This window comes from Pocillopora verrucosa, chromosome 3, assembly GCF_036669915.1.
Source record: "Pocillopora verrucosa isolate sample1 chromosome 3, ASM3666991v2, whole genome shotgun sequence".
Taxonomy (NCBI): Eukaryota; Metazoa; Cnidaria; class Anthozoa; order Scleractinia; family Pocilloporidae; genus Pocillopora; species Pocillopora verrucosa.
The window spans coordinates 25,182,635-25,207,643 of record NC_089314.1 but is presented as its reverse complement, the minus strand read 5'-3'; the positions used below and the strand labels follow the sequence as shown (position 1 = coordinate 25,207,643).

Here is a 25,009-nt window from a genome sequence, read left to right as displayed (position 1 = left end):
TCAGTAGCCTGGATTCACTCATCAACTTAAAAAAATGTGCCCTCCCCCCACCCTGTTGTGCATTTTGTCAGGTTTTTATAGGTTTCATGCATACACATCCATACAACTGGATGGGACTGGAGACATTGTGAGAGTAAACTACTTTGCCCAAGAATAAAAATCAGTGATCCTGTTCAGACTCAAACTGGCACCTCCTGATCCAGAATCCAACAAGTTAATCATAGTAAAGGTATCATAAAAGGTAGGATTGGTACATGAGCCAAAGTGTTGTATCTATTCTGGAAGCCACTAGGAGTGCCCCCCCTACCCAGCCCCTGGATGTGATGCTAATCCATTGCAGGTTACCCCCAGCATTTTAATGCATATTCATCACTCATTTACACTCCTGGGCAGAGAGAGGCACTGTGAGAATAAAGTGTATTGCCAAACAACACAATGCAATAAACCAGCCATGATGCAAACCCAAACGTCATCACCTACAGTCCAGTGGACTGAATGTAAAGGGGGGAAAAAGGTCCTGAAAGGCCATTCTATCTCCCACATTGGCTACTGTGTCTACCTGAAAAGTGTACTATCTGTACTTTTGAAATTAAACATTTCTACCAACTCAAATTATTCTGATCTGGTTTCCAACCTTACATGCTAAGGTGTTTGGTGGAGGCAGAGAGCATCTTTTCAAGATAAACACTTCATGATTTAATTCTTTTACATTATAATTGATTTCTCAAAGTGATTGGTATGCCTCAGGATAACACTCACATCTGAATTTATCCATGATGGTTTTATTTCAGCTGTTTTACAAAGAATCCACATTTAACAAGTTGTTCATGATGACTTCTGCAATTACTGAAAATGTACTTCTCCAGTTTGCTGGGAATGTCTGATCTGCATTCTATGCCTAAAATCAATCAAAATAATACTTTTATGTTTTCATTCCATTTTTCCCTTAATATTTCATTATGGATAGTGTTAGGATTGTGGATGAAATATGTCTCTGAAAAGAAGCAGCTTATTTCAAAACCCACATTATTTGATAAATCAATACTTACAACTAACACCCATTTTTGTGTCTTCCCTTAAAAATGGTACAAAAAAATTCCCATTTATTTTTTAACACTTTTTTTATTTTGATTTTGTTGCCCAGTTTAAGGAAATCACCAACCCTTTCACTCCCAGATCTCATAATTTATTCTCCTGACTGTCCTCAATACATTGCTTATAGAATTAGTTCCAAGAATTTAGTATTGGATCAACTAATGATTCCCTGAATGAAATTTTTTTAAACTCCTATTACTTGTTGGCTTGAAATTGTTTTAGTAATGTAAGGAGAAATTCTGTTTTGGTCACTCCTAGGAGTTAAAGGAAGTAAGTAAAGGAGAGACAAGGTAGGGGTTTATTGCACTTCATAGAAATAATATCAATTAAAAAATAAAAGGCAGGAACTTGGAGATGGATTAAAAAAATCCTCTTTGCACACAAATGACATACACCTTCCATCAACAACTTTGGATTGGAGCTACTTGTAAAATTTGCTCATGGCAACCTGTGTAAGACGAATTTGTTGATTCAGGTTTCAAAGAGGTATTCCAAGAATTCAGTGAACTAACGCCATTGAAGCTTTAATTTAGCATACCAAGAAGTTCTGCAGTTCTTTGAATAGTTTCTTTTGCGGCATCAACGTTTTTCTCATTTGACACTACAACCTCCAATTCACCAACTTGATACCCAAAGCTTGCCTGATCTAAATCAACTACAACTCTGTTTGGCATCTCATACACAGCTCTATTCGTTGTAATACATGCAATCTGTTTACAGGATGTTCTTTGCACTATCTCCTCGACAGACGTGTAATCTCTGTCAATATTTGGGTAGAAAGAGCGCAGCCTCGTCACAATTTCATTTATAATTTCATTTTCGTCTTCTATCTCGCGGTTACTTTCGATCCACCGTTCAATTTTCAGTTTCTGAATTTTAAGTTCCCATTTATTATTTCGCTTCCGCAGCCAGTAACCATTAAGCGACAGTTCGTGGTTTGGTGCGTCGAAGTAAACATCGGTGAAAGTGGTTTGTCGCATAAGTTTTGCTCCTTTCAATTCCAGAACTTTCTCAAAGTCTGGTGGTACACGAAATTTGCTTTCTACTTCGATCATTTGAGAAGAAGATAAGGGACTTCCGCTCATCCATTCTGCCGCCATGTTTGAAACCGACTTCGCAAAGGTTGATGGGAGTGCCATTATCACCCACTCCTCCACTCCCCTACTCAGCAGGAATTATCCTTTAAATAACGTTGGAAAATGTCTAGTGTTACTGAAATACTAATGATATATTTCTAAAATTGGTAATTTTTTTTCTCAAATTTACGTACGATCTAGATCTCTGAGGACTAAAAAGGCATCTGCGTACAGCAGCTTAGAAGGATGTGGTATCAAAATGATCTAAGCAGGGGAGGGTTAGTAAGGTTTTGTTCGTATGGGAGTGTGGAGCTCTATCGGAAGTAACAGTTAAGTGTTCGTCCAAATAAGTGATATTTCCTCGTGGTCTAACTCTGTCTTTCTACGTTTTCTGCTTCGATAATAATTTCAGAGATGGTTTACTGGATAATCGTCGTTACTGGGCGGTGAAACGCTGAAGAAATTGATCTATACGAGCGATCCGAGGCAAATTTTCATGCTGTTGTTAGAGGGTTGTGTCTGCAGCGGGTTCTGAACTGATCGAGAACCCCGGAAAGCGGTTCAAAAAGCCTTTTCTGGATAAAGGGGACAGCTTGCGATAATGTCTGTTCGTAGTGGTCCAGCGCAGGTGAAGTTGGCCATCGAAAGAAAAGGACAACTTCCCTTGCTTACAACTTTTGATCAGGTTTGTAAGAAACAAGCTTATTAATTAGGTCTTAAGTTGTCCTGATAATTTTTTGATTGAATTTCTCTTTTGAGATATCATTCATTGGTAGAATATGATTTAAGGAATGCTAATTATTTTAAACACAAGACCAGTAATGATATCTCTTTTTCTTTCACTAGAGTCGACCATTAGACGAAATTATAAGGGAAATCTGCACAAAGTGAGTAACCGGTATCAACACAAGTTATAGGTTGTACCCAAACAGTGATCATTACCTGTCCAATAGTTTGCTTTTAAGGTTTCATAGAACCTTTCTATTTAAAGCTTATATGATCGCATCTATATCTGTGTTGATTTCCTCACTCTTTAAATGGTCTAGTGAACAATAATTAGTTATAAGTGCTTCATTAATCAGAGGTATTTATTTGGTGAAACCTTAGATCTTTGGACAGAAAAAGTGTTACAATAGGTAAATTTCGATATCCATAGTGAAAAAGAATATAAATAAACACCACTTTGAGGCTCTAAGGAATGTGTGATCTCCATTAACTATTGGTTAATGTTGAATTTAGAATAATCTTCTGTAATGTAAACAGCAAAATAGGCAAGGAGATAGACTGGGATAAAGGAAGAAATTTTTCCACATCCCCTAGGGTGTTTGCCCCTAAGGTCTCTATCTCTTGAAACCCTTTTGGAAAGAATTTGTAGTATACAAGAATGAGTGTTAAAGAACTCCTACAGAAAACTCAAAAAATGCTGGGTGGTAGCCTTGGATGGAATTGTATTTCACCTATATGGAGAACCAATGCTCATACTCACTTGTGCCAGGAATAATGGATAAGCACTTGCAGTTATGAGCCTCTAAACCTGTAAGACTGAAACCCAGCCCACAGCATTTTATGGGGCAAATGGTCCTTAAATTGCTCCTATAGCATGTGGATAATTCAAAGGTTTTGTTTGATTTAAATATTACACCCAAACCAGGAAACATCTCTACAGTGGATAAACCCACTCTCATGTACTTGGGCAAGAATTATTTACCTTTTTTGGGGAAGTTCCTCCCTGGCCTTCATCCTAAGAATCCTGGATAAGGTTGTTTTGTTTGCATACTCACAACTGACCTTTCACTCATGTTTTCAGTTGGTCCATAAAAACCCCAGAGGAGTATGCTTTTCAGTATTCTGACTATAACTGTTACATAACTGAGGAGGTAAGCCATACTTCTTTCCTATAAGCCACAATTTAGAAGAACAGGATTTTTTTATATACAAGTGTCCCTGGTTAAAAAAATGGCTACTATTGAACATTTGAGATGATAAAAAACTTTGAAAAGTTTTAATAGATTAAACAAAATTCAGCTAACCCTCTACACTGTAACTCTCAGAGGTGATTCCCATAAGACATAGCTGGGCAGATCCAGGAACAGAGACTTTACTTATATTAGAGCCCTTGATAAGCCAACTTGAAGAAATATTTAAAAGAAGGAATTCTCAATGCTTCAAGTTGAGTGGTAGTATTGGTTTCATACAAGTAGTGAACAAACCCACAGGTCTGATGGAGGGGGGGGGGAGGCTACAGATCCATCTGCACCCTCCCACAGGATGCTCCTACCCCTTAATGGATCTCCTTTAGTTAGCTTTCAAAATATAGAGATAATTAACCATTGAAAAAGTGACAAGAATACACATATATATCAGCAAGAGGTTGTTCTTTTGATGTAACACCAAATTGTCTTGGTTAATTTTCCAGAAAATATATTAACCCTTTGACCCCTAAGAGTGACTAGAATCTAATTTCTCCCTACAATATTGTCCCCAAACCATACATTAAGGTTACGAGAAGAAAAGAAATGATCAACAACTAAAGTAAGCTGTCTGTTGTTATGCCAGTTCTTCTTGTCATTACCTCAGGAAATGTACTGAGAACAGTAGGGAGAATATGCATGCTGATATTAGGGTGTGAAGGGTTAAATATCGAAGGGACAATTACTAATCACTGATAATTAGATCTTGGGTAATTGATGTTGTTGATGCGGTTAAATGTTACCTTCCTTTAGAACCGCAATGGAATAAAGAATGGTGCTGTACTGAAACTCACACTCTCGCCGGTAAGTTATCCTGAGTCACAATTGCAGATTGAGATGAAGTCTGTCTCAGAATATTTGAATGAGTAATATCTGCGGGCCACTCAATTGATTACTGATTTTAAAAAACTAGGCTAAGCTTGCACAAGATGTTGTTGAGCGTCTGGAGTCAACTGTTCACGAGGAAAGAAGAAATGCTTTAGCAACACTATCCAGTATCTCAGAGGTATGTGATTATCCATGTTGTCTTATTGCAAATTTGGCTTGAAACTCTTTCAGTTTCACACTGGATCTTTATTTCTTTTCCTTACTAGCCAACCAACCATCTTTTCCCTCAAATGTATTATTATTTATTTACCTTTTTTTTTTTCTTACACACACTGTCAGGATCCAACCTTTGCCAGTGAGTTTATAAAACGAAATGGTCTGGGGCTCCTTATCAACATGGTGGAGGGAAAACCAGAGTAAGCCAATTCCAGATTTTTTTCAACTTCATTTAACACATTTGCAGGGTTGTAGCTAAGAAATAAGGTTGCTAAGTGAAATTCAAGTGAGGGGGTTATAGAGTATTTGATATCAAAGGATAAAATTGTTGGTGCATAACTTCAAAATGCCAGTTGTTCTTTTCCGAGCCAGCCAAAACTCCAGCTTGTGATTCACTCTTTTTCATATGGCAAATTTTGCTAGCAGCTGGTACTTAGCGACAACCTTGCATTTGTGCCATTTATTTCCAGTCTTTTACAGTGGACTTCTTTGACTAGGCTTATTGAACAAAGTTAACCAATCAACTGATGGTTAAATGAACCATGATTTAGCTAACTTTATGAGTGCCAATTAGTGCTATGAAAGGACCCACAGGTGATTCATGAGTATTTTCACCTTGTGTCCTCAGGAGTGATGAGTCCTTGGCTCACTGCCTGACCTCTTTTCAAGAGCTGATGGATCATGGTGAAGTTTCATGGGATTTCCTTACAAAAGGATTCATTAAAAATGTATGTGAGACATGTCATGATTATTTTGCTAGATATGATTATGGTGGGTCATATCTTCCACTCTGTTGGTTTGCAATGAGGGTCGGCCATGTCATACTTCAAATTGTGCAAAAAAAGTGAGCCAGCTTTCATAGTATTTCCTCTCTTTCCATGAGCTTGAGAAATATTTATTGGAAAAAACAAAATATTTTGTCATCACTCAAAGGGGATTGTGGGATGTGCATGGTTTACTGGTTAGTGCGGAGAGCTTTAGATTTAACCTTTTTTTAACTCCTGAGATCTGATTGTTTACTTTCCTCTCTAGCTGCTACTCATTTCCTTTTAGATTAGTTATGAGAATTTAGTGTTCAATCAAAATAACTTCTGCCTGATAAGTTGGAGTTTTCTCAATACCTGTTTGCAGGGTAATGTAAGGATATTATAGGGAGAAGTTCCATGTCAATCCTCTCAGAGAGTTAAAGGGTTAAGCTCTAGCCAATTGGCTTGAGCAAGGGTCATACATTTCTGTTTCACAGTGCTTCTCTTCATTGCAATGTAGAAATGGACACCAATAGGCTTTCCATAAAACATGATCAGGTTAGATGTGATCAACCAGCCTCCCTCTCAATTACCTGTTGCATGAAAGTGCTGTTAGAAAGAAACATTTTTTCAAATTTTCTTACCTATAGAATCATGACACAGAGAGCTACATTTACATAGGGGAATAATGATAAATGTGTTGGCATTGAAGTGTAGCATAATGAATTCCTCCTTGAAAAAAAAAAGTATATAACAAAACTGCAGGTGCTAGAATCACTCTTGGTCATGGCGCACTCAAATTTAAAGCATATTTCTTGCCTCCAAACTTCTTGCTTTCTTCATATGCATGCTGATACATTAACTGATTTTCCACTAAATTCTCGAAATCTTACTTTGTAGTTGACAGTCTTTGTAAACAAGAAGAATCCGCCTGTGGACCCTACTGTGCTCAAAAGATGTCTATCTATCTTAGAAGCAGTGTGTACAAACAGGTTAGTAGCTCTATTACTTAAAATTTCAGTCCTACTCAAAAAAATGTGACATAGGAGCTAGAATTATTTCTTAAGAATTATTTTTAAAACAACTGACATGCAGCATCTACTTGTAGGAACTTAATGTTTAATTTTGCACTCCTTCTCAAGATGAAAAGTGTTCTTTTATTGCCCTTGGAAATGGTTTGTAGGATAATTTTTGTTTCAAGCTAAATTTTAATTGATGTGTTTTCTTTTTCAATTTTTTTGTCCACCAGCCCAACATTTTATCCACTTGTAGAAAAAGAAGTGGTATTTGAGCATCTTATTCTTCATCTGCAAAAGTAAGTAACAGTACAAAGAGCGGTATTTTACTTGCAATACGTTTTTGCTGTAGAGATAAGTTTCTAATTTTCATTTGTGGAGTCCTGTCAGTTGCATGGAACTATCACTGAGTATTAAACCTTTATGTTCATTGTTGGGTAAAGAAATACAATACTATTGTTTGGGTTGGTTCATGTGGAATAAAAATCATTATTAATTTTTAGGCCAAATTGAAATTGCTTTTAAATCTTAATCTCTATTTTTGTAAAAATTATCATGTATGTTGTCCCTTCATTTTATGAATCACTTGCTGCCATCTCTAATCATAAGTGTCCAATCCTTAGACAAGAGATATGTGTTGTCAATCTTTATTTGTAATTATTACAGTTATTTTAATTAATAATTATTGTTTGCATAACTTTGTAGCTCAAATCAAGATATTCAGCTGAATGCTATAGCACTCCTAAACAGCTTGTTCATGCGTACAACAAATAAAAGAGTGAGTTGATGTTCATATGTAGAGATAAATGTATAATGGTGATAAGTTTCTAAAGAAGTTGTGCTGTTGTGTGGGTGGGGAAGTAAAACAAGATAATTTGGTTTTATCAACTGAGTTGATAATGAAGAAATGTAAAATGGTTTCTGTGTTTACATAGCCTGATGTAAACACGCGGGAGGTTGGGAGAACACGAGATAAGCGTAGGAAACCACGACGCGAAGCGGAGTGGTTTTTAGCTTATCGAGAAAAAACACGGAAACCATTTTACATTTCTTTTATAAAATAACTAATGAAAGAAGAACGAAAACCGTGTTTACATGCGCTCATGCAAATGGTTTTATGGCCAATCAGAGCGCGCGTACTATTTGAATTATTTTATAATGAAAACTGGCCACCGTTAAGAGTTCCTGAGCTGACGTTAGCCCTTCGTCATTCGCTCTGACGTGTCAATGACAATATGCAGTTGATATTTACCCATTGAAAGTTGTGTTCTCCTACTCTTGGGAAATCTTTTGGTTGCAGCGTCTTTCATTTTGTGTAGCAACATTTCTCTAATCATATATTTATTCTGGATGACTGGATAAGATAATTTTTCATTTGTTAAAAAAGGTGTCACGCACAGCTTTTAACAGCAAATGTTGAAAGCTTCACAGTTATTTCATGTATATGTACGAAAGCAATTTCAAACTAGTTTGACTGGCACAGCCATTATCTCCATTTCTCGAAAATAGAGGAAACGCAAATCGATCTGTGTAAACCAGTTTGACCTGAAACGGCTTCCTCTGAGGAACAACACCACGACTAGAAGTTTGCCCTTCTCATGCTAAAATGCTCCTTTACCATGATATTTTTTTTCAGCAATTTGTAGATACACTATCAAAGAAAGGAGTAAGAACATATATTATGAACGTAAGCCAAATGTTTTTCCTTGCTTCTAAAAGATTCTTTCTTAACAAATTGTAGATATGAGTTCGTATTTGATCAGCAGGTTATAATTGAGGAATTTATCCTAAACGGGTGAACTGCAAGTAGAGAAACCGTTAAAAGTACAGGGAATGCTCTAATAAGCCCTTCGCTTCACAAAGACCTATCCTTCTCTCCCTAAACACGAACCCTAAAGTGGTGGGTTAGGTTGGCCACTAATAGGCTCTCCTTATTTGGGCTTCTGCTTACGCGTTTCTTTGCCCGCGGGAAGACACTGGCATAAGGCCTTGAGCGATCCTAGCTGGCGAGAAGTCTGCAAGGGGTGCAGCAATAGCAGCCACTTGTGCTCCTAGGAGGATGGACGATAAAGGAATAAAGTTCTCCTCTCCCCCCTCCCCCTTGCCGCAAACAACGCCTCCTTTCCAACAAGCCGCAGATCTTGAAGCCCTGGTAATTAGTATGTCCTCCGGAAGTATAATTGAGCGTTAAGTGTAAAGTATGAAAAACAAATACAAGCTGTATCGAAGCTTGTACCTACGCCATGAGTATTGTTGCTAACTAAACTTTGAAGCCGCATGTTTGGAGCTAGGAGAATAGCAGTCTGTAGCTTGTTCCCTTTGGGGATCTTGATCACAAAGATATATTCGATGTGCTTTGACTAAATTTTTATGAAAGCAACATTCCGGGAAGAATCTTAACCCGTGACATTAACCACTGATGGCACTCAGTCCTAAAGGCGTTTTACAGCCGTTCACCACTAAGGGAAACTGTATTTTCGTGTTGTTTTGTTTTTTCTTTTAAGGATATTATTCGCGGTGGAAAGAGCATGAGAAGTGAAATGGAACATCAGCTGTACGTGTACCAGTCCCTCATATTCCGATCTCTTTTGGTAGACATGTCTCTTATTAAAGGAAATGCCCAGAACCAGGTTGGTGAATAACCTCTGTTTGTAATGCTTGTGAACGAACAGGTCGAACCAGCGAACGAACGAGCGAATGGATCGAAGGAACAAACGAGCGTGAGAACGGAAGACTTTATAAATGAACAGAGGAACGAGTGAGTGAATGAAAGGCTGGATTAACTAACGAACGCACGAACAAACGAACGAATGAACGAACAAAGGAACGAACGAAAGAACGAACAAACGCACTAACAAACGAACGCATGAACAAACGAAGGAACGCACGAACGCAAGAACAAATGAACGAACGAACGAACGAACGAACGAACGAACGAGCAGATGAGCGAATCAAAGACCGAACTTGGATGAAAAATCTTGTGATTGAAGGGAGGAAGGACTGAGGCAGTGAAAAAATAAATACATGAACGGAGAAGTGGAGGAATATTAATTGAGCGAACAAATGAAAGAACACCAAAAACTGACTAACGAATCAGGGAATAAACGGAAAAACCAACAAGAACGAATGCATGTGTAGACGGACAGATAGACGGCTAGACAAAAGTAGACGAGAGAGTCAACAAAGGAACGAACACACGAATGAATAAACAGGCGAAAAGAGAAAAGACGGGCATACGTACGTGGAAGTGAACAGAAGAAGGAACGAATTGGAAAGCGAACGTCAGGTTCACTGAGGTCGAACGGACGAGACCTCTAAAATGATAATCGAACCAACGAAAAGAGATAACGATAAGTGAACTGAAAGACTGACGATTTTTGACTTGTTTTCCAAATCTGTCAAATTCCTATTTTTCTTTTCAGAGTCTTTTCGAAAGTCTTAACACCTTGCGGCAAGTAGTGTTTGAATCAGATATTGTGGCCGCGAGCTCAGGAAGACCTCTTTCACAAGCGGGAGAACTTTCCAAAGACTTCAAGAGACTTGGGTTTGTGGTGAGTTCACTTAGTGTAGTTCAAATCAGGGTAGGCAGGCTTTTATCACAAATTATGATCATCATTATCGTTGATCTCGTCGTCATTATCGCCAATATCGTTATCATTATTATTTATTATAATCATTGCTCAGCGGTTTTTATGAATTTTCTCCTAGGACATTGACACACCAGCAAATGACTTCAGCGAAGCACCCCCTGGCCTTCTTCCTCTTCATACAATGGTTTACTTTGCACGGAAACACGAGGAACAATATGTCAAGGTATTTATCGTTTTAAGGTTGCAGCTCTATCTCTGTTTCTTAACCGGCTCCTCTCAGGAGCTTAGAAAATAGCGGGTGCGTTACCGGCCCAAACAAACCCCATCCATTATTTTGTATTCATGGTTTTAGCAATGGCTGTTGACAAAATTTATTTCTTTTGTGTTTTTGTCATGTTTGTTTGATCTTGGTTTCCATTAGCCTTATTAACAATTCTTATCAAATCTTGGCAAAGCATCAACACTTCAAGCAATGTTTGAGAACAGCTATCATAAAAATGTTTTGGCGAGATAAACCTGTACTTGAAGTACTAAAATTTTTTGTTTACTCGTCATGGAGGCAAGAGTAGTTGCAGCTGAGAGCGTTGTAGATGCTTTAACCTTAATGTCGGTCCTTAAAAGATATAGTTTAAATGTTATAAAAGAGTTCAAAACACCCTCTTTACGCTCTTGATGTCTCGGTGTTGACAACAATTTGCATGAGATAAATTCTAACTGTATTTTTCACGTCCAGGTCATTTTAGAAAACCATGCTCGAGGTGACGACTATGAGTGCCCGTTTGCTCGCACCAGTATTGCTCTTACCAAAATGTTGTGTGATGTACTGGAAATCAATGCAGAACCACGTAAGTTTAAGTGTCAAACTTCATATTCTTTGATGCTTGTGAACGCTGTTTTTGTTTTCGGCTGTACACAGGCTACTCTCGAAGGGGAGGGGGGAGAGGGGGAGAGGGGAGGGGGAGAGGGGAGGGGGGAGAGGGGAGGAAAGAGGGAAGGGGGAAAGAGGAGGGGGGAGGGGAGAGAGGGGAGGAAGGGAGGAAGGGAGGGGGAGGATGGGAAGGGCATCTAAGGGAAGTGTAAGTAGGTATTTGTTACCGAATCCTGCAAACCTCAGTCCGTTTCAAGAAATAAAAATCCGTAATTTTTTTCGTTTACCTGTTTAAGCCGACAAAATTGTTTAAATTGTGGCAACTTGAACTTAGGAAGCCTGGTTTAGTATGTTTAGTGCCATAAGATAGTGGGATACCACAAAATGGTAACAAATGACCAAAAGACCGTGCGCTAGTTCTCACCCTGTCCAGGGCATCTGGGCCGAGTTGTTCAAAGCTGGGTTGGTGTGAAAGCTGATTCCAGATCAGAGAGCCGTAAAAGAAAATTCAGTGTAATAATTTTTGTCTACAATTTGAGTATTGAGTGCTCTAAAGATTACAGAATAGGTTATTATACCAAAAAGGCTTTTAAGTAAAGGAATAAAAATTGCGTATTAAGTTTGGGTTAGTACTAATCGGCCTTCAAACAGCTGGGTCGTAGTTAAAAAGTTCATTGTGGTTTGTAATGAAATTACATGCCCAGTCTAAGATTTAATATCACGGAAACCCCACCCTATTTGGCAGGATATACCCGTTTAGAAAATTGAAGGCATCCCTCTCTCTCGGAATCAACGCTTCGTTCTTAGGATTGGCAGATCGTTCTCGTTCGTCTTAAAGAGTACTTATTTTTTATGTTTTTTTCCTCACTTAAGCGTCAGATTCCGGTAAGGAGTACTACCCGATATTTTTCACAATGGACTTTGCATTTGAGGAATTCTTTTGCATCTGTATTCAACTTCTGAATAAGACGTGGAAAGAGATGAGAGCCACTTCAGGAGATTTCAACCGTGTTATGCAAGTGGTTAAGGACCAGATTTGTAGAGCGCTCAAAGAGAGACATCTCTCCATGGAATTGTTTAGGGTATGTAAAAAATCTAGTACTTGTACATGCGCTTTAAAAATCGATTGCTACTAGATACTGAGGGTGTTCGATTAGTATTGACTGTTGCCTTTTTGTTGTTTTGTTTGTTCGTATGTTTTGGTTTGTTTTTGTAATCAGTCTTCTCCTTAGTTAAAGATATTTTTCGTCCTGTCACGAGCGTGGGACAAAGAAAAAATTCTTAGACCCCATGAGGAATCGAACCTCAGACCTTCGGATTCCGCGCTCCGATGCTCTACCACTGAGCCACGGAAACTCTACGGTGAGCGAGGTCTATTACGAGGTTCATATGACACGCGTCCTGCGTACTGCTAGGATCAGCAATGTTGATAGCGTCATGTTTGTAAATAGACTAAGAAAGATGGTAAGTTTTGAGCTCGGTAAAGAAATAGGGAAAAATATTTTTCGTATGTGGGACAAAGAAAAAATCCAGAGACCCCATGAGAAATCGAATCTCAGATCTTCGGATTCCGCGCTCCGTTGCCCTACCACTGAGCCACGGAGACTGTACGGTGAGCGAGGAATCCGAAGGTCTGAGGATATCTTTCACTTTTTCTTTACCGAGCTCAAAACCTACCATCATTCCGAAGGTCTGAGGTTCGATTCCTCATGGGGACTTTCTTCGTCCCACGCTCGTGACGAGACGAAAAATATATTTCACTATTTCTCCACCGAGCTCAAAACTTACCTCCTTTCTCATTCTAGTTATTGTTCTCCTTGATTTAAGGCCTGATCAAGGGGCAAAGTAACCCGTATTAATGTCTTTTAATTTCGAGAAAAAAAATTCTCCGGAAGTTGTGGAGAACCCAGGAGAAGAATTAACAACCTGGCTTTAGTTACCGATCAATAATAGGAGCAGTCAATCGAGAAGTCTGACCGTCTGAGTAATAGTAGTTCTGCGTGAGAGTAGTTCTGAAATGGACTGGTGTCGATCAAAGTGATTGACGTTTCTACAACTTAAGAGGAAGTAAACATCAGCGTTTTCAGTTTTCATCGAGAGTATTACCTGCGAAGGTAATTCTGCACTAACCTCACTTGCGCTTGTTACAAGAAATTACTCTTAAGTAGCCATTTATTTCAAGTGATTCGACTCTGACGCTCAATACAACTCCTTTTCTTGCAGACAAACGTGTTCAACGTAGGATATTCGCAAATTGTTAAAATTCTACAAGACGAAATTCAAGCAAGGAACATCATGGAGCTCAAGGCTAAACCTGTCGTGTGAGTATTGATAGAAGTCGACAGTGTACTTTCCCAGTGATCTCTCTAAGGACCAAGGTAGTTTTCACTGAACTTTTGACTTCTAGAAGTGATCAACATCCGACTGCTTTCCACAGCTTCAGTTCAGTATGCAATGAACTAGGTTCCCAATATCCGCCTTTCCTTCGAGTATTGTGCACTCGTTCTCACCAGGGAGAAGAGGGCAAGAGCGTGGGCTTACATCCCGTTTAGCAGCCGGTCATTGAATAAAAAACACAGCAGGACTATTTAAGGAATGCACAAATGGATCAATTTTGGTCAGTTGCACCCAAATTTCTCGCGCAAAGTTAAGAAAAAAATTGAGAAATAACCGTTCTGGCGCAAATTTACCATTAAAAATGTAAATGCTCAAAGAAATATTTTAAAAAATGACGGAAAAGGAAAACTTAAGACTTTAATATCATAACTGAGTTTAGTTCAGTTAATTACAGGTATTCTCTTGACTTTCCATTGTGTTTTGAGCTTAATCAAAATTTTACTCGATGTGTCAACACTCTGACCGTCTGGTTTATGGGGTTGTTTGCTAATAACTCCTGTAACATTTGATTGTAAAATTGAAACTTTGTCAATTGTTCATCTACAGAGAACTTAGAGAACAAGTTCTGCCAGAACTAAAAGAATTAGTCAAACAACAGGTAGCCCCAAATCTCTATCATCAACAGCTATTCACCGACGTGGAGGTGGCTAGTGGTGAATATTTACCGAACCGCGAAGCAGAGACGTACATATCCATCACTAGCCACCGACTCTCAGGTGACTAGTTGTCGTAGAATATACTAAAACAGCGATATAATATAGCACAAAAAGATGATTTTTAACTCATGTATTCCTGCAACGATCACAATAATTTCGGGCGTAAATACTCAAAGATGAATAGGAAAGGATTTTTGGAGTTTAAGTAGCTAATCCAGGCGTGCCTGAAACACTATCCACTGTTTCAGTGTGTACGTAAAATAGATATTGCTCGAACTTATTTTATTAGCCATTTCTTAAATGTGAGCGCTGGGTTTTTAATAACTTTTTTCATAAGCGGCTGCCGATGTTTTCATGGGCGGCGATTCCCGTAAAAGGAACCGAAGATGAAACTCGGAGATGAGTCTTCCTGCAAACTAGACAGACGGCTTTTATTGAAATCCGTGTGAGCGGGTCTGAGCTTTTTTTAAACTTGTCTAATTATTTATTCTTCCAACTTTACATCTCACGTTGATTCTCTTCAGAGATTGGATCAACTCATCCAGGGAGCCCTGTTTGACAAAAACCCAGGGAGAGGACGAGGACGAGGTAAGAATCACCGACCAACCACGGTCGTAAAAACGTGACGCCTTGTTTTTTTTACTTCAACAGACGAGGTGTTTTACTTCGAAAGTTGTGGTCTTCATAATATTGTTTTTGTTGTTTCTATCCGAGAGTTGAACCCAATGAGATGCTAATTGTTGTGGCTCTTTTCCTGTTTTACTTTAGATAGATACTGGTATTGTCGGCTGTCACCCAATTTAAAATTTCTGCATTATGGCGACTGTCAAGAAGGACAAACGCCTTCGTTGGAGAATCTTCCAAACAAATGTAAGTGTTATGTTTCTTCTTTGCTTTAGGATAAAAGACCAAGTCTACTTGAGGTAAATGTCAACGCCCAGCCATAGTAGCGATTTAGTTGGTAGAGAAATTTAGATGGCTGTATTACAGAAATGCTTTTACTTTGTCTATCCCAACTGTGGAATCAAAATAACAATTAAGCTGGTTATCTGTGTCAGAATGGTCTGTGGGGATCACTTCCTTTTTCTACTCAGGAAATGATTAAATGCCCGCTGGCACATAGTCGAGGTTACTTGAAAAAACTGATAGGGGTAGCCTGTTATGGTTACAGTAACAGGAATGATCTTCGACAATCTCAACTGGGCCCTATATACTTTTTATGTCTGATGCCAACCTCAACCTGGGGGACTATTACTGTTTAGAACTTTCTTTGTGTACTAAACTTTGTATTTGTTGATTTTAGTTTCGATTGCTAAAGTTAAAAATCTACTGGTTGGAAAGGATTGTCCTCATAGCAAAGATCGCAAAATCGGCAAAGTAAGATAAATAAGATTTAGTCTCGTTTTACTGACTTTTTTTTTAAGTGGTGGCCGTTAATTAGATACGATAGAGAAATACTGTTAGGAATTGGGATGAGAGCTAGATTGAAAAAGGTGACCAAAGAGAGAAAACTATCAACGACAGGACATTTTATTTAACACGAAATTCCAACAGCTACAATTATAAGAAATGTTCTGAAGACAGAGAGCCGAGGCGAGTAGATCTTTGGAAGAAAAGGGTTTGTTCTCTACGTCGCGGCTTGTCCGTCTTCATAAATTTCAGCCTAGATGTTCTTAGTTTTTAGTTTGCAGTCTGTGTTAATAACCTTCAAACGATCTTAACCGTCCATGAATATTCTCGTCCCTCTTTATCTTCTTCATAATTTGAGGTTTGTGTTTAAGTCTCCTTCTACTGAAATGAAAACACCTCTAGTTTCCTCGTTTACATAACGACGAAAGAAGCGCTATGAATTTCTGTCTTGGCTAAATGTAATGCGAAGTTTCGCTTTGATTGTATTCCTTCTCACTGTGTTTGATTTATATTTATCCACAGACGTTTGTCCCATTTTGTTTTTCTCTAATGTACGAGTCTGAAGCAGAAGAAAAACATCTTGATTTCATCGCAGCGACCCAAATAATCGTCAGTATTTGAATTGTGATACTTCTTTCGTAAGATATTTTACATTTTTAGCGTTCCTTCCCTCGATGGAAATGTAGATCTTCTATAGGAAACTGGAAATATCCCCGATTAATGAGAGCCTCTGCAAAAAATTTATTGTTGCTAAATCCCATGAAAGGTGAAAGATCGGATCCTTAATGATCAAATTATTTCTTAAACTGTTCTATTTCGCTTTAGTTCGCCAATTGGACAGACGGCTTGGCAACGCTTCTTAACAAAGAGGTTAGTTACGCAGTTCTTCGATTGTAGTAAGCTTTCATTAGCTTGAACATCAATCCGTTGGGAGAGGCCTAGCGTTTTTTCCTTAGGGAGGCTTTTAGCCATATATGGTCGAAAGACAATACTTTTAGCAAAAGTGTGAAAAAAATTGCGTGCGTTGCGAGTAGGTGAACTTTACAGTTCAGTCCTACCTAGGGTTCCACGAGAAGAAAAGGGAGCAGCGGTCATATGATAAAATGCATAATTAATGAGTTAGGTCAGGCTGGACAGGAAAATCCTTTTCTCGAGATCATGACGTGCCAAAAATGTCCCGTCCGGCCTTCCTAGTGAGTCAATAAGTAAATATGATTGTAGTTATTGGAGAGTTGCCTGAAAGAAATTGAGAATACTTTTTAAGCTTCGACTGTTGTTTTGTTACTTGTGTATAGATGCCGTCAAAAGAGTCACATGAAGAGTTGGAGACCCTCCTAAATATGGAAATGAAATTGAGACTATTGGATTTGGAGAATATAACTATCCCCGAAACTCCGCCTCCCATACCCGCCGACCCCCCGAATTTTAACTTTGTTTACGACTTTAGTTAGCTTTGAAGCGATTTAAGGCGTTCTTCCTATTCAAGTCCGAAAATGAATTTCTGATCATTTCAAGTGGAACACTATACTGTTAGCTCAATGAGGACGAAAAAAAAAAGGGAACATTTAATTGCCACTTCCCGTGTCTTCAGTAACTTCTGCTCCAAAGCTGATTGGTTTAGTATGCTTAAAACTATATGTCTGTCGGGCCAGTCAGCCGTGGAAACGTTGTAGAAATGATTCATCCATTCATAGAGCGTTCTGAAGTAAAGCGACGGGGTGGAAATAGCGAAATGAAACACAAAACAATTCCGAGAAACAATTTCTGTTTGTTGTTAGTTAGCTGGTGAGCTATGTGGCTTATTTATTCAGCAAGCGCATATTTCTCGAAATCTGCTTTGTTCTGTTTGTTCCACGTTTTGTTGTTTTCTTTGTTCATCAAACCTCTTCTATAGGACGTGTCGTTAAAATCCAATACGTTATTCATTCTAATCCACTACGGTTAGTTTTTCTAACGATCTACATTTTCGGAATTGATTAGAGAAACGCCCCCTCTTGACATTAAGTTTTAGTAATTATCAATGTGTAACAAGAGAAAGAAGTATGAGTCTGAGATGTGTTTTAATACGTAGGTATTTTGATAAATAGTTTGCTTGATATAATTTTCTTTTGGATCATGTATGGGCTATTTTCACAGGAGAAAATCGTCGCAAATGATTAGTATAGTAGTCTAGTTTTAATAGGTAGTTAGCGGGCTTAATAGATTTCGAAAATTAACTTCCTCGAGGAACACAGCCTATCTGTGATAAGAGAGAAACTTTACATCATTATTGTCAATTTTGTGCAACAATGTTGTCCTTTCAACCTTAATTATGTTACATTTTGTCGATAAAATAATCTAGTTTTTCACAAAATTTTAAGGACTCTATTCACACAAGCTGCTTAAAAAGACTTGTTACGATAATGTCATGAGAAATTCAGACACACGAAATCCCAAATATTGTTAAGTAGAGGAATTGTGGGAATTTGAAAACCAACGCACGTGTTTGCATAACGAAGGAGAGCAAGGAGGATTTACTCACGGGAAACTGGGTCTGAATCCGCCAATCTTTTTCATCCTTTATCATCTTTGTTCCATTTTAGTTCATTCTTTCCATCTTGTCTTTTTGCTCTAACATCAAAACACTATTTTAACGTGTCTTTGTTTGGCGTTGAAGGTAATGATACTTGTCGTGACAGACGAAGAAACTGTAGGGACCTGTATTTTAACAGCCCTGGCGATGTGAAAGTTTTCCTTACATTTTTTCCTGTAGAATCCGGATAATGTCACGGAGCTCTTAACTTAAACCCGCGATTGAACCCGAGTTATTTAAGTTGCGTGGCGAACATTAGTCGTGTAAACACGGGTTACTGGTTTTGTTCCTTTTTTTGGAACAAAAGAAAACAAAATTAGAACTAGATAGAACAACGGAACATAACATAAGACTCGTCAAGTTATTTTTATGGCATGTTTATAAGCTTTTTTTAATCATATCAATCTCTCAGTGCTGGTATTTGTTGCAGGGATTGAAATGTTTTTGAACAACCGCGTTTTCAAGAGACGACCATAAGCAAGAAATTTTAATCTTGCTGGTTGTTTTTGCTGTTTTATTATTTCTTTGTAACATATGAATCTGATTCCGAGGACCAAAAAAACCGAGCTATGGAAAACAAACGAAACCACGCATAATTACTCAGCTCGTTTGCGAATTCCAAGTATTTCGAGCCCACTATATCTAGGTTTAAATGCTAGAATTATCTTACAAGTTCTCTCAGTTCCCTAAAGAATATCATACTCATGAAATAAATTTGTGGCCATATTCTACTACAATACTTTTATTTTGTTATAACTGTAAGTAACCATATTTTTAAATATATAAAGAAAATTCTTTATAGTTATCTTAACTATTGTTAATTTGTATTATTCTTAATAAAACTCATGATAGCACTCACAGATGTACAGATTGCCCTTTTGATCTCGTCTGTAAAACTAAATGAAATTTATAAAGATGTTCTGAAAACTGACCCATGCACACAGCAAGTTTTATTGATCTAAAACAATTTTCGTTAATCCCCAAAATAAGAAAACGTTTTTCGAGAGAGAGAGAAAAGGGCAGATACCTCTTACAACAAATTGAAGTCATTTAAGAGGTTACAATCATTAAACACATTGATGGTCACAGTTCTGGTTTATTAGTACCTTTCTGACAGATTCTTTTTACCAAGTTGATAAGGATGTAATTTCCTGTTTTGCCAGTTGGACCTGTGAATGACTTAATTCCTACTCTCAGCCATAATCAGCAATATTATTTGACAGGTATCCTAGGAAATCCTTCATTCTTGAGTAAATGTCAACTTTCTTGATACCAATTCAAGTACGCATGCAATGGAGGCGCAATCCTATGGCACCTCAGTTTAGTATTTTAACCCTCTTTGGTTGACCGATTGAGAGTACATCTGAAACCCACACCTCTTCATAAAATATTTTTTAACAGAAGCTAAACTACTAAGCCTTTCTATTATGTAGTAGCAAACAGATAAAGGAGTCCCTTGGCAAAAGAGACCACTTCACTACCACCAAGTTTAGATTCACCATAAACACGATCCACAAATGTGATAGGGACCTAAAAGAAACAGGAAGACAAACTGCAACTAAGAAAGAATTGCCTTTGTATGATGATAAAGTTTGCATCTAAAAATACATGTATGAACATGTAACCAATTTTCCTAATCAGAGAGCACTGAGGCTCTGTTTGCTTTGCTGTGCCAACTGGCAATGAGAGCAATCAAGGAGTATGGCACAAAATTTCTCATTGCTCTCATTTCTCGCAGTGTATGACAACATTTCTGAGAAGGGCTAACACTCAAAATGTCAGCTTTGAAACTCTTTACAGTGACCAATTTACATTATCAACTCAGTTTATATTTCCAACAACTCAGTTTATACCTTATTATCAACTCAGTTTAAATTTTTGTTAAATTTCTGAGAAACACACTGACATCCTTCTCACAAACTCAACTTTAAATGGGTGCTGTTTGTCTCACATGCAGCAACAGCTGAACCTATTCCTGTCAATTGCATAAATATTCTTAAAAGAAAGGGGATGGTGAGTCTGTCACACCAAGGTCATTGTAACATGGCTACACAGCAGTCAAAGACACAGTAACCCAGCAGATACAGGAAATGACCATGCCATAACAATTTAAAGCTTGCCAAAAAGGAAAAAATAGAAAAAAAAAAAGGAAAGCATTTCTCCCATTCACTGAGTTCCCCTATTTCAAACAAAGCCTCATCATAGACAGACCAGATAAAAAGTTGGGAATTCAAGAGCTTTGCTCCTCTTTGACATTAATTAGAAAATGTACTGACGCTGTAACTAACCTCTCCTATGGTGTAACCAAACTGCCTTGCACGCACAATCATTTCCATCTGAAAGATAAATCCTTTGGAAACACAGGCATCCACCAAGTTCCCGAGCACTTTCTTTTTGTATAATCTGTCAGAGAAGGGAAGAAATAGCATTCTTTCAAAAGATAACACTCTATGTTTTTGTCCAGATTATAAAAGAATCAGAATCATTGTGAGGTAGAAAAACTGTCACTGATCAATTTGATGACCCTAATAAAAAAATTTTAGCCAAACCCATCTCCAATCCAATTGTAAGACAATCCAGACAAAGACTCAGTCATTTAACAAAGAGCTGCAAAGGTTCGGTTCTCACTTAAGAAGAAGGGGGATGGGGGAGGGGAAGGAGGGAACAGAGCCTCTCACTAGACTTTTAAGGAGTCTCAGATGGAAAAGGAAGACAAGTTCAAAAATTGTTGATGTGAGGTGCAATATTTTTTACCTAAAACTTCCTGTCAGATCAGATGCACCAGGCCTGAGAAGCACCTGTGTCAGATAATTTGCCCCACGGCTGTAAAAGAACAAACGCACATACAGATAAACAAAACATGTTGAGTTATAGGGTCGGCATTCTTAGTTATGACTCAGGACCCAAAATTAGAAAAAAATGCCTTTGATAGCAAATTTTTAGTCACCAATAAGTTGCAACTGTATGCACCTTCAAGTACAACAAATTTGGCTTTGCTACTATGTATGATGTATGAAGTAACTACTCAACATTCTGCACCCACTTTAGAAAGGAGGAACAGTGATCACATGCAGAATATGTGTCAAAATGTGGAGGCATTCAAAGTCAACAGACTTGTTTATGCAACATTCCTCTCTTTTTTTTTTCTCAACACAGAATTAGAACTAGACAATATGAGCTACTGTTGAACTTGACTCATTACACTTTTGTATCAAAGACTTCTGTTCTCAGCTATAGTAAACCAGATATCCATAGGTAGTTGTTGAAAGTATTAAGAAAAAATTCAATTCACCTTATCAGTTTTCTTCTTAAATCCCAGCCAAACACTCCTCCATCTCCAATATACCTTGTTCCAGATACAATGTCATAGTCTCCTTCCTTCTGCTTTCTGTATCAAAAATTATTGAGAAAAAAACAGACATAAAAAAATATAGTTACAGATGGTTATTTGCATTGTATTCAGTGACTTAAAAAAACATAGATATGAGCTTTGAAACAAAAAACTTTGATCTAGGGATACAGTTAGTTATTGACATACCTGATGAATTCTGGAATAAATTTTGGCTGTTGACATAAGAAATTGATAAAATTGATAATTGAAAACAGGACTTCTAAATATGATGGTGGTTCATCGCAGATACAGATATGGATTCTTGTTCCTTTCCCAACTAAAAACCATTTTCAGGATCAACTTGGCAGAAACCAAAATCAAGAAATTCCCCAACGGCATCTGCTTCAACCAAACTCAGGCAAAAAGCATTGTATCAATGACTACCCCTCTTTCTCTCTCTTCCTTTCTCCTTCCAGTTCTCATCTTGTAAAGCCAGACAATGTATTCCCGACCCACTTGCACCTACTGTATGCCCCTTCTAATAATTTTTTTTTTTAATGTTTTCAAGTAAGAGCCTGTTTAGGGCCATACAAGTCATGTGGTAAAATCACATATTTAGCTCTAAGTAATTTCCTCACAGTAATACAACTCTTGTTGAAAAACCAGTACGAAAAGATCCTCAAACTATAGTATCACTTCAACTTGTCTTGAGTTATGCAACTTAAAAGTGTAATGCCTATCATGGTACTTCTCATACAAACAATGTGATATTTTGCAAACAAATATAAGTAAATGTGGTATAAAGAAAAAACACAATATTTCTCACATGATGAGATAAATCGGCATCCATGATAATTACAAAGTTCCCAGTTGCATGTTTCATTCCATGAATGTATGCAGTACCTGAAAGATCAGAAATCACTTCAAGAAAAAAAGAAAATTTGGATTTACAGTTAGGTTTCTGAATCCATGGAAACCTTCAGAGGGGAAGTAGGCAGATAACTTTGTTGGAAAATACAATTGGATGTTGTACCTCCAAGATGCACATCGGTATATATTATGCACTTAATGTATAGTCCATAAGGAAACAGTTAGTTTTCTTTTTCCCAAGAGTTCTGATGTCTCCCAAGACGAAGTTGAGGGAAACATCAGAACTTGAGGGAAAACAAAACTAACTAGGTTCCTGAGGGACCATACATTAGGTGCTATGTTCTATATTTTGACTTTCCCTTCAACAATTAAATGGCAAAAACCTGCTGTTGTCAGTATTTGGCACATAGGCACGGCAACTGCACAATTGTATCCCATTTGAATTTGATCAGGGGTACATGACTAAGAATCAAACTCACAAGTTAAAGTCTAGGTATATAACAATATTAATTGTGGCTACAAGGGTACAGTATCAGAATTAATATTGCATTGGTCACAAGGATCACATGCATTAGAAAAATAATAGTAATCATAATAATTATAATAATAATGATAATAACAAGAACTTTTAGTTGTAAGTTACTTACCCAGGCCAAGCTTGCTCGGTCTTGGTTTTAACCGCTACAATAATTAGAAACATAGATCAAAGCTTATATTATTTCTTCCAAAACCTCGCACAACAAGTGTTTGAACATTTTCGACCAAAGAGGAAAAGCACGCGAACTTTCTAGCAAGACTTACAATTATATCAGTTCCATAAATATTTTCCAGTTGTTTGGCTGCCTCTTGGGTACCGTCTGGACTTCCATCGTCGATAATTATTATTTCATAATCATACCCACTTAAAAAACAATAAAATAATTTTTGAAATCCGACGTGGATGAAGATGTTCATGAACGACAATAACCAAAATTGTTTAAAAAAAAACCAGGATTTACTCTCACCACTCTGAAAAAGCCTTCACAATCAACCACACGATCAAGGGTAGGTTTTCTCGCTCGTTATATGTGGGTAGCAAAATAGAGTATTTATCTTCGTTGTCCGCCATCTTGAATTTTACGTGGCAAGACTGACCGCTGTACTATATGGAACGCGTTACCACACATTACCTGCAAACTCTCTTATCCTGCAAAACAAGTGTAATTTTTCAAATATTTCGGTATGCCATAAAAAAGACTACATCCGTTTCAATGAAGAGAACTGAGGACCAAGTTCTTAAGGAGTAACCAGAAGCCTTAAGAATTCTCAAAACAAGAACTGTCAATAAATAGGCTGTGTCAACACCGTGTGGTTAGTGTCAGCATTTTGAGAGGGGGCGTTTTCAAGATGGCAATCATTTTTTCCTTTTCACAAGGGTGTGGTCTACAGCTTTTTTTAGCTCTGAGATCCTCTGAGATCAAGACTATCGCTACGTCAAAGTGCTAACAAAGAACACAATATCAAGATCGGGAGCCGGAGGTGGAATATTTGCACTTTACGAGGGTTGCTGTTGAAAGAAAAATATGGATGATAAATAAAATCAGATTGAAAAGCTTTCAATTAAGGTCTTTGTCAGCCTCGTTATCAGAGGCTTGAGGGAGGAGCCTGGTAATGAGTTCATGTTGACGTGACAGACCGTTAAGGTCGTGCCCGTTCCATCGATCAAACGTCAACACCTGCTGCATTCTCGAGCGTAATAGGGACCTTAAGCAAATCACGACGGTGACGGCAGCGAGGACATGGAAAAATAAAAGATCTAATTGGCAGAATAGCTCAGCACGTGCGTTTAAAACTTTGTACATTTCTTAGCCGTCCTATGCAAAGCAACAACGTGAAATCACCACAATTTGCGTCGTCTGCGAACCGAAACCGCGACTGCAAATTATTTGAATTTCCATTTGGAACTCAACGCTTATACGTTATGCTGAAGTTGAGGTGTGGCGCCGAATGAGACAGTAAACAAATGCAGCCATTTTTGAAATTCTAATTCAAGGCAGAAATTCATTTTTTAATCGAAGTCTTCCTTGGCGTTGCCGTCCTGGCTGCTTAAGGTCCCTAATATTAGCCACGACGACATACTAACTTTTAGATTGTGGTCTCATCAGAAATTTCGGAAAAATAATTTTGAGAGTGTGGCCAAACTAGACGTTTCGATCGTACCAATCCAAATATCAAGAATTCAAGGGAGGCAATTTCTCTTGGTGGACTTTGAACTCAAATTGACGCAGAATTTACCTCATTCTCAAACATGATATCTCGCAGGACGACGTGATAATTTTTGAATCGCGGTCTGACTAAAGCCTTTTGATCGGATAAGCGAACTATAGCT

The 25,009-nt window shown here is 37.9% G+C and overlaps 3 protein-coding genes across 4 annotated transcripts; 1 reads left to right on the top strand and 2 right to left on the bottom strand.

Moving 5' to 3' along the window:
* Nucleotides 1–763: 763 nt before the first annotated feature.
* Nucleotides 764–2,211, bottom strand: LOC131768278 (thiamine-triphosphatase-like). The gene is made up of 2 exons (XM_059084012.2): nucleotides 1,634–2,211; nucleotides 764–898 (listed from the first exon to the last, which is right to left on the bottom strand). Exons 1-2 carry the CDS (start codon nucleotides 2,193–2,195, stop codon nucleotides 783–785), a joined length of 678 nt encoding a protein of 225 aa, XP_058939995.1. The 5' UTR covers nucleotides 2,196–2,211; the 3' UTR covers nucleotides 764–782.
* Nucleotides 2,212–2,290: 79 nt separating this feature from the next.
* LOC131800288 (engulfment and cell motility protein 1-like) lies at nucleotides 2,291–19,298 on the top strand. 2 transcript variants are annotated; one of them, XM_066163149.1, is made up of 25 exons: nucleotides 2,291–2,449; nucleotides 2,584–2,856; nucleotides 3,018–3,058; nucleotides 3,979–4,048; nucleotides 4,895–4,945; nucleotides 5,055–5,147; nucleotides 5,309–5,385; nucleotides 5,814–5,913; nucleotides 6,832–6,923; nucleotides 7,181–7,246; nucleotides 7,653–7,725; nucleotides 8,584–8,634; nucleotides 9,452–9,577; nucleotides 10,370–10,498; nucleotides 10,656–10,760; nucleotides 11,271–11,382; nucleotides 12,279–12,487; nucleotides 13,629–13,726; nucleotides 14,349–14,400; nucleotides 14,983–15,046; nucleotides 15,227–15,328; nucleotides 15,762–15,835; nucleotides 16,391–16,477; nucleotides 16,694–16,738; nucleotides 17,164–19,298. In XM_066163149.1, the coding sequence occupies exons 2-25, from the start codon at nucleotides 2,773–2,775 to the stop codon at nucleotides 17,317–17,319; spliced, it is 2,157 nt and encodes a 718-aa protein (XP_066019246.1). In that variant the 5' UTR covers nucleotides 2,291–2,449; nucleotides 2,584–2,772; the 3' UTR covers nucleotides 17,320–19,298. The 2 variants fall into 2 exon arrangements, with proteins under 2 accessions (XP_066019246.1, XP_058973954.2); XM_059117971.2 differs by lacking the exon at nucleotides 2,291–2,449 and having other exon boundaries at nucleotides 2,470–2,856.
* On the bottom strand, nucleotides 18,924–23,761 carry LOC131800290 (dolichol-phosphate mannosyltransferase subunit 1-like). Its single transcript, XM_059117973.2, has 9 exons — nucleotides 23,646–23,761; nucleotides 23,443–23,542; nucleotides 23,289–23,322; nucleotides 22,598–22,674; nucleotides 21,979–22,004; nucleotides 21,733–21,828; nucleotides 21,195–21,263; nucleotides 20,729–20,843; nucleotides 18,924–19,970 (listed from the first exon to the last, which is right to left on the bottom strand). Exons 1-9 carry the CDS (start codon nucleotides 23,747–23,749, stop codon nucleotides 19,866–19,868), a joined length of 726 nt encoding a protein of 241 aa, XP_058973956.2. The 5' UTR covers nucleotides 23,750–23,761; the 3' UTR covers nucleotides 18,924–19,865.
* Nucleotides 23,762–25,009: the final 1,248 nt, after the last annotated feature.